The 8,991-nt window shown below is 44.2% G+C and overlaps 1 protein-coding gene across 1 annotated transcript; it reads left to right on the top strand.

Moving 5' to 3' along the window:
- The first annotated feature begins 712 nt into the window (after positions 1-712).
- LOC309558035 (cardiotrophin-2-like) lies at positions 713-8,457 on the top strand. The gene is made up of 4 exons (XM_082260958.1): positions 713-772; positions 5,131-5,270; positions 7,734-8,242; positions 8,288-8,457. Exons 1-3 carry the CDS (start codon positions 757-759, stop codon positions 8,235-8,237), a joined length of 660 nt encoding a protein of 219 aa, XP_082117084.1. The 5' UTR covers positions 713-756; the 3' UTR covers positions 8,238-8,242; positions 8,288-8,457.
- The last annotated feature ends 534 nt before the right edge of the window (positions 8,458-8,991 follow it).

The following is an 8,991-nucleotide window of genomic DNA, read 5'->3' as shown; positions in this document are numbered from 1 at the left end:
ATTGAAGAATAAAGCAACAGAATTGGTTGCCGTGGGCAACTTTTGCTCTTTCTCTGCCTTCACCAATCACATTACTTCACTTGCAGCCCCCAAATCAGAAAAAATAAAATGTGTCCATAGCGACCAATCACATTGCATCTTTCATGCCCCTGAGCTCAGGATGGGCTGCTGTTGTCTCTCTAACCCTTCCTCTCCACCCGGGTGTGATGCCCACTGAGCCGGCCACACACATGATCTCACCGACATGCCCCCCGCGTGTGTACGTGTGTGCTGCCGCAGGCCTGGCCCGTGCCAAATCCCTGGGAGAGAGAGGCGGGTGATTCACATAATACCTCTAAGGGGGGTGCATTATCAGCCGGTAACCCTACCCCTTCTGTGCCTCATTGTCCCGCCACCAACTTCCGTCAGCTCCTTTCAAAGCTGATAATTGCAGCGAGCGAGGTGACGGCTCTGGGGGGTAAACGAGGAGGAAGAGCGAGTCACCTGTCAGCCCTCTCCGCCGGCCGCATCTCCCTCCCCTTCTCCAAATACCTTCTCCTCGACTCACCTCTCCACGCCCGCCCCCCTCCCTGCCCCTCTCCTCCTTCTCCTCCGTTTCTTAGAAGGAAGCAGCTGCTGAGAATGGAGATTCCTCTGTAAGCAGCGTGGCGGGGGGTGGCTGACGTCCCACTGAACCCAGAAGAGACATGGGGGGGAGGACGGCTATAAAATCATGTCACCTGGCACACAGGTGCATCACAGGGAGCCGGGTGCAAGATGCTGGCAGCAACAGGTGAGTGCCAACACTGGGAGGAATGCCATGGTACTCTGATACTGAGCATCAGTAGATGGGGAGCCAGGAGGAGACCAAATAACAGGCAGCCAGGAGGAGACCAAATCACAGGCAGCCAAAAGAATTCAAAATAACAGACAGAATGATGCAAAGACAGAATAACAAAGTATCGGAGACAGAATGTTACTAAAGTAACAGAGAGAGTGATTAAGAATGTGACAGAGAGCCAGTATGATACAAAGTAATTGAGTGTTACATTCTTAATCACTCGCTTGGTTACTTTGCATCATTCTGTCTCTGATACTTTGTTATTCTGTCTTTGTATTATTCTGTCTCCGATACTTTGTTATTCTGTCTTTGCATCATTCTGTCTCTGATACTTTGTATCATACTGGCGCTCTGTTACATTCTAAACAATCACTCTGACTCTGTTACTTTATATCATTCTGTCTCTGTAACCTAGTTTCCCTCTGGCTGGCTGTTATTTATTCCTCTTTTTGGCTCTCTGATACTTTGTATCATTCTGTCTGTGATACTTTTTATAATTCTGTCTGTTACTTTGCATCATTTTGTCTGAGCTGCTTTGTTACTTTGTATCAAACTGGCTCTCTGTTACATTCTAAACAATCACTCTGACTGAGAGCCAGAATGATACAAAGTAACAAAGGCAGACTGATACAAAGTATCAGCACCAAAAGTGATGCAAAGTAATAGAGGCAGAGTGATACAAAGCAATAGAAGCAGAATGATACAAAGTAAGAGGCAGAGTGATGCAAAGTAATAGCGGCAGAATGATGCAAAGTAATAGAGGCAGACTGATGCAAAGTAATAGAGGCAGACTGATGCAAAGTAATAGAGGCAGAAGGATGCAAAGTAATAGAGGCAGAAGGATGCAAAGTAATAGAGGCAGAAGGATGCAAAGTAATAGAGGCAGAAGGATGCAAAGTAAGAGAGGCAGAATGATACAAAGTAAGAGAGGCAGACTGATGCAAAGTAGTAAAGGCAGAATGATACAAAGTAAGAGAGGCAGACTGATGTAAAGTAGTAGATGAGTGCCAATGCTGGGAGGAACCCTGTGGTACTCTGATGGGGAGCCAGAATGATGGAAAGTATCATAGATCCAGAATAACACCAGGTACCAGAGACATAATGAAACAAAGTAACAGAGATCCAGAATGATAAGAGACGGAATGAAACAAAGTATAGATCCAGAATGATGCAAACTATCATAGATTCAGAATGATACCAAGTATCAGAGACCGAATGAAACAAAGTAACAGAGATCCAGAATGATGTATGGTGGCCCTAGAGATGTCAGCAGAGCAGGTGTCCCCATTTAAGTTTACCATCACCTCTTATTCTGGTGACAACTCTAAAATGTTGGCTCTGCCTTCACTTTCTGTCTTGCTGGCAGTAGTCACCAGGGCAGAGAGGGAGAATCACACCAGTGGAAAAAGACTGCAATAATAATAAAAAACTTATACAAAAAATGTTATTTTTTATTGAAATACCATATGAAAGGGGACAATGGTGCTTGTGTATTCTGTTGGTGTTCAGGGTGTAGTAGTGACTGTGTTCATAGACAACTGTTCTTATCTCAGCAGCAGTGCTGGCCAGATTCAGAATGGTACCAGGTATTGGAGACAGATTTTATAATACAAAGTAACAGAGATCCAGAATGATACAGAGTATCAAAGACAGACTGATACAAAGTAACAGATCCTGAATACTGCAAAGTACAGAAAGCCAAAGTGATACAAAGTAACATAGAGGCAGATTGATACAATGTAGCTATTTCATTTATATCCAATCACACATCTGAACACTGCATAGTTGGCTATATAAAGGGATCATGCAATCAGATTATAATGTACGTGGCCAGTCTCATGCACACTGGATGTTATCAAAACGTCAGAAGTGCAGGGGTAGAACAGTGGGCTGTATGTGCAGGGCAGGAGAGGAGTGTGAAGGGTATGATAACAGGTAATATGTTCAGGAAAAGAGAGTGGAGGCTATGACAAAGGGCAGTAAGTGCAGGAGAGGAGTGCAGGGGGTATAACCAGACTTGTATAAAGTACTTGAAATTACTACTTGAGTAAAAGTACAAGTGCTCGATCAAAAAGTGACTTGAGTAGAAGTGGAAGTGCTCGCAGAAAAAGTTACTTAAGTAGAAGTACTAAAGTATTCAACATTTTTTTTACTTAAGTATTGCAAGTAGTTTTTTCAAAAAATTTGCTACTTAAGTACTAAAAGTAAAAAGTACCAGTAGTTTTGAAAAAAAAATTCTACTCAAGTACTGAAAGTAGAAGTACAAGTACTGTGTTATGTAGTTATTAAAGAAAGAAGTCAAAAGTTTGAACATCATATTGTTTTTTATTATTTCAAATGATTAACCTGTGTTTGTTAGTAGTTTCTTGATGCACTTTAAGCGCCGTAGCACCATTTATTTGTTTGTTTCATATTTTCTTTTTATTGGAAAGATTTGGTATAGCAGCTTTTATTATACACAGCCTTTATTTTTCGTATGCGCTGATTTACAAATTACATTATACACATTTTTTTGAGCTTTATGCAACCTGCCATCTACTGTTCTGGCAGTGGTAATTTTTTTAAAAGTAACGAGTAACTATGCAGCACAAAAAAAAAATACTTGAGTAGAAGTATCGAAATCATCGAAAAAATGTAGTGAAGTAAAAGTAGAAGTAGGAGAAAAAAATTCTACTCTAGGAAAGTACAGATACCGCATTTCGGTACTTAAGTACAGTACTTAAGTAGTTCTACTTCGTTACTATACATCTCTGGGTATAACCGCAGGCAGAATGTGCAGTAGGGGAGTATGAAGGGTATGACAGTGGGCAGTATTTACAACAGAGGAGTGCACAGGCTATGATGGCATGCAGTATGTACAGAAGAGGAGTGTGGAGGGTATGACAGTGGGCAGTATGTACAGGAGAGGAGTGTGGAGGGTATGACAGTGGGCGGTATGTACAGAAGAGAAGTGTGGAGGGTATGACAGTGGGCAGTATGTACAGGAGAGGAGTGTGGAGGGTATGACAGTGGGCGGTATGTACAGAAGAGAAGTGTGGAGGGTATGACAGTGGGAAGTATGTACAGGAGAGGAGTGTGGAGGGTAGGACAGTGATCGGTATTTACAGAAGAGAAGTGTGGAGAGTATAACAGTGGGCAGTATGTACAGGAGAGGAGTGTGGAGGATATGACAGTGGGCAGTATGTACAGAAGAGAAGTGTGGAGGGTATGACAGTGGGCAGTATGTACAGGAGAGGCGTGTGGAGGATATGACAGTGGGCAGTATGTACAAAAGAGAAGTGTGGAGGGTATGACAGTGGGCAGTATGTACAGGAGAGGCGTGTGGAGGATATGACAGTGGGCAGTATGTACAAAAGAGAAGTGTGGAGGGTATGACAGTGGGCAGTATGTACAGGAGAGGCGTGTGGAGGATATGACAGTGGGCAGTATGTACAAAAGAGAAGTGTGGAGGGTATGACAGTGGGCAGTATGTACAGGAGAGGCGTGTGGAGGGTATGACAGTGGGCAGTATGTGCAGGAGAGGAGTGTGCAGGGTATGACAGTGGGCAGTATGTACAGGAGAGGAGTGTGGAGGGTAGGACAGTGGGAAGTATGTACAGGAGAGGAGTGTGGATGGTATGACAGTGGGCAGTATGTGCAGGAGAGGAGTGTGGAGGGTATGACAGTGGGCAGTATGTGCAAGAGAGGAGTGTGGAGGGTATGACGGTGGGCTGTATTTACAGGAGAGGAGTCTGGAGGGTATGATGGTGGGCAGTAAGTACAGAAGAGGAGTGTGGAGGGTATGATGGTGGGCAGTAAGTACAGAAGAGGAGTGTGGAGGGTATGATGGTGGGCAGTAAGTACAGAAGAGGAGTGTGGAGGGTATGATGGTGGGCAGTATGTACAGAAGAGGAGTGTGGAGGGTATGACAGTGGGCAGTAAGTACAGGAGAGGAGTGTGGAGGGTATGATGGTGGGCAGTAAGTACAGAAGAGGAGTGTGGAGGATTGTATAATGCAGTGATAATGAACCTTGGCACCCCAGATGTTTTGGAACAACATTTCCCATGATGCTCAACTACACTGCAGAGTGCATGAGGATCATGGGAAATGTTCCAAAACATCTGGATCGCCAAGGTTCACCATCACTGCTCTATGTAGTCTTCTTCTCTTCTGCCTACATACTCCATATTCTATATATATTTTATTATTTTAAACCAGTCTCTTAGTGGACTTGGATACAATTAAAATGTCATATGAAAGGGGAGAGCGCTGTTTTGGTGTGCGGGGTTGTAGTGGTGCCTGTATTCATAAGGAATTCTTCCTATCTCAGCAGCAGTGCTGGCCCTCAGTGTCGGCTTCTTGTACCCAGGATGTGTCGCCGCGCCTCTCTCATCAGAAGAGATCGTCACCCAGATCCACAGCTTGGCCACGCTTCACCGCGACAATGCCACTCTGATACTGAACACATATGTAAGTGACCTAAACTCCACCGTATGTTTAAAGCGATTGCCACGCACATAGCAGCTGGATTGTGCAATGTATCAAATTAAATTAATAAAAATAGGTGTAGCGCTAAACACATAACAGAAGGTCAGTGTCCATATCCAAAAGAGAAAGGTAAAACCAAAAAAGAGTGTCCAAATATTTGAAATAGTAAAAGGTCTTCTGCAGGTAGTGGAGGAACCCTCACCAGTATCCGATCACATTGCCTCTTACCAGATCACATTGACCCTCATTACAAAGGACAATATAAGGCAGGAACTCCTATATGCACCAGGTATGATCGTAAGGTTCTCCCAACAGTCACCCCGTAGCTCCTCTCTAGGCGCCAGATGATGTCCTCAAACCATACAGAAGTAGACTTTTAAGTAGACAAATTTTTCCAGAGATCCTTTAAGGTGGTAAATGTAGGGATGGCTTTTTCCTCCACAATGCCCTCTTCCTACTGTGCTGACCCACACATGCTTTAAATCAGGAAGAGGGCATTGTGGAGGAAAAGGCCATCCCTACATTTACCGCCTTAAAGGATCTCTGGAAAAAAGTACAAGTGTCTCTTTCTGTATGGTTGGAGGACATCATCTGGCACCTAGAGAGGAACTACGGGGTGACTGTTGGGAGAACCTTATGATCATACCTGCTGCATATAGGAGTTCCTGCCTTATATATTGACCTTTGTAATGAGAGTCAATGTGATCTGGTAAGAGGCTTTATGATCAGGTACTGGTGACGGTTCCTCCACTACCTGCAGAAGTCCTTTTTACTATTTCAGACATTGGACACTCTTTTTGGTTTTACCTTTCTCTTTTGGATATGGACACTGACCTTCTGTTATGTGTTTAGCGCTACACCTATTTTTATTGCTTTATTGATCAAATATATTCAGGATCTTGTGTTGGCTGCTTATCTGGGTTTATGGGAATTAATTGAGGTTGGCGCAGTATATCACTACATTTACTATCAAATTAAATTTTAAATAAGTGAAATTTCAATATGTGTGCCATAAAATGTAACGTCTTTACAATTTTTGTACAATTTTTTTTTTTTTTTAAACAATGTAAAATAGTAATATCTTAAAACAGAAACTAGATTTGTAGAGCATATTGTACTGCATGTGCCAGGCTAGATTTGTTGGTATGCATAATCCTTACCTGCTGCTATTATGTAGATACTGAGATAGATCATGATTGTACTTTTGCTTAAAGCTAGAAGGCTCCTCCTTAAGGCCCCATGCACACGGGGCGTTAGAAAAAATGAGCTGCAGAGCCACTGCTAACCCCAGGAAAAAGCAACTGTAAGTAGCTTTTTCCATTGGGGTCAATGCGCGTTTGGCCGTGTTCGCTTTTAGCAGCATTTTTCTGCCTCTATTCAAAAACAATGGTTGCCTGTGAGTATTCTTTGATACGGCTTTCAGCCCATTGATTTGAATGGAAGTGGCATCCAAGTCGGATCAGGATGATCCAACTTGTGGTGGGACTTGGGCTCTGAGGGTCTTGAGGGGAAACTCCATGCCAAAATGGGAAAAAAAACGCGTGGGGGTTTCAAACCAGGCCCTATCGGGTCTGGTATGGACTTTGGGGGGGACCCCGCGCCGTTTTTTTTGCAAAATCTGGTGCGGCTGTACATGGTAGCCAAATCAGCTTGTTCAATTAAGCTTTGACAATAAAAACTGGAAGCTGATTGGTTCCTTTGCAGAGATGCACCAGATTTTGCACTCTCCAGTTTTGGGAAATCAACTCCAATGTTGTAATAAGAGATACTTTACTGCCCCACTTCCCTTCATGCATCCAACGCTCTTTCCCAGTATCGTTAAAGGTGAAACTCCAACAGGAAACCTCTAGGGATGGCTGTAGTTTGAATTCAAGCACTGTGCAGACATCTGATAAAAGAAGTGAGCTCATTACTGAAGCATACGATTGAGGATTAAGCCCCGTACACACGCACAGATTGTTGGCCGTAAATCGTTGGCCAACGTCCGATCTGCCGATTGTAGGCTTGTTAGTATGATGCTTTCGACAACCAACTGCGAATTTTCGGCTGAAAAAAATCTGGTGTGCATGCTATAAAATTTTTGTTGGCCAACAAAGAACGGCCGATTGTTCCTCAGTCAGTACAGATTTCGGCAGACAAAAATCAGATGAGCAAGACTGGGCATGCTCAGAGAAGAAAAAACACACTGAAAGTCAACCATCACATGACATCACTTCTGAAGTTGGTTTTTGTTGACCAACAAAAGTCCACTGCAAGTCTAGAGCACATTTCAACCAACAAACACTGGACAAAAGACGGCTGATCAGTTGGCCAACAATCTGTGCATGTGTACGGGGCTTTAGGGGGAGTCCTGTCCACAAAGTTTTATTTGCATGTTTGTAAAAAAAGGGAAGCTCTTCTGTTGAGTCCTCTGACCCCTTGTTGTTCTTGTGTTTCCTCTTACAGCTGCAGTACCAAGGGTTGCCATTCAGCACAACTGGGTTCAGCTTCCCCTACTGGTTGGAAAAAGGGCTGCCCACTGCAGCACTGGGCTACCGGATATGGAGATGTCTTTGCCCCGGAGAACGCCTCCTGCAGGCCAGAGAGGCCTTTTCTGCTATTTCCGAGTTCTTCCAACTGGTCCTGGATGATCAGAACTCCCTGAACCCGACAGCTGCTGATCTCCTTCGGGCCCTGGAGGTGGCTCGCAGAGCCTCAGAAGCCTTACTTAGAAACCTAAAGGATGCCTTGATCATCCTGGGATACCAGCCTCCGCCAACCCAGTCTGAGTCACTGAGCTGGGCCCAGACAGAGGACAATGCCTTCAAGAAGAAGGTAAGGGGCTATGTGCTGTGCAGGGAGTACAGGGACTGGTTGACCAGGCTTCCCGAAGACATGAAGATTCTGAAAGTAACATGGAGGCTCAAAGACAGCCCTGGGCAGGAGAAAAGGGACTGCTGTAGGTATTAAATGGTGTGAAAGGGAAAAAAAACATTGACCAAGAAGACATAGAGGTGGAGAAAAGGGAGGCTGGAGACCATTCAAGGCCATGCTAAAGAGGGAGGAGATCTTGGTGGAAGACGCCTCATAAGCTGGCAATGGATTTTAATGGCCTGGCCAACTGAAAGCAAAGGCAAATGAGGCTATCTTTGTCAAAAAAAGATTGGTGCCAGGCTTCTAAGATGGCAGCATCAAGACAAGGGCAGAAGAAGGAGCTTCTTTCAAAGATTTTGATGTAAAATAAACGTCTGAGAGAGTGATACAAGCATCTGATTCCATGGTTAAATGAAGGCCAACCAGAAGAACAAACTACTTTTATTTTGGCAAAGAACTTGGGAGAGTGTCAAAGACTACTGATGACCTGGCCAAGTGCAGGCTAGGTACATCTTCTATCTTCCATTTGGCCTTTACTTGGGTATGCCATCAGAAGAGTATGTCAAGTGAAGGCTAGGTATGTCTCATAGCAAGATCTTGGTGAAACGCCTCTGAGAAAGTGACTAGGGCTTCTGACGGCTTACCCAAGCAAAGGCCAAATGGAAGATCTACATAGGTACCTTATTTGGCACTTGGTGCAACACATCTGGTTGAGCGTCAAAACTCCTGATGACATGGCCAAGCCTAGGTCATGTGAAGGCTACGTACTTCTTCTAGCAAGATCTTGGTGAAACACCTCTGAGAAAGTGACTAGGGCTCCTGACGGCTTACCCAAGCAAAGGCCAAATGG

Source organism: Pelophylax lessonae, assembly GCF_965119305.1.
Source record: "Pelophylax lessonae genome assembly, chromosome: 6".
NCBI classification, from domain to species: Eukaryota; Metazoa; Chordata; class Amphibia; order Anura; family Ranidae; genus Pelophylax; species Pelophylax lessonae.
The sequence above is the reverse complement of the archived record's forward strand: the minus strand, read 5'-3'. Positions and strand labels throughout refer to the sequence as shown.

Excerpts from the sequence above, each read along its gene's own strand:
- LOC309558035 (XM_082260958.1), top strand. Across the intron at positions 5,271-7,733 it reads CTCTGATACTGAACACATAT|CTGCAGTACCAAGGGTTGCC; the intron begins GTAAGTGACCTA and ends TTCCTCTTACAG.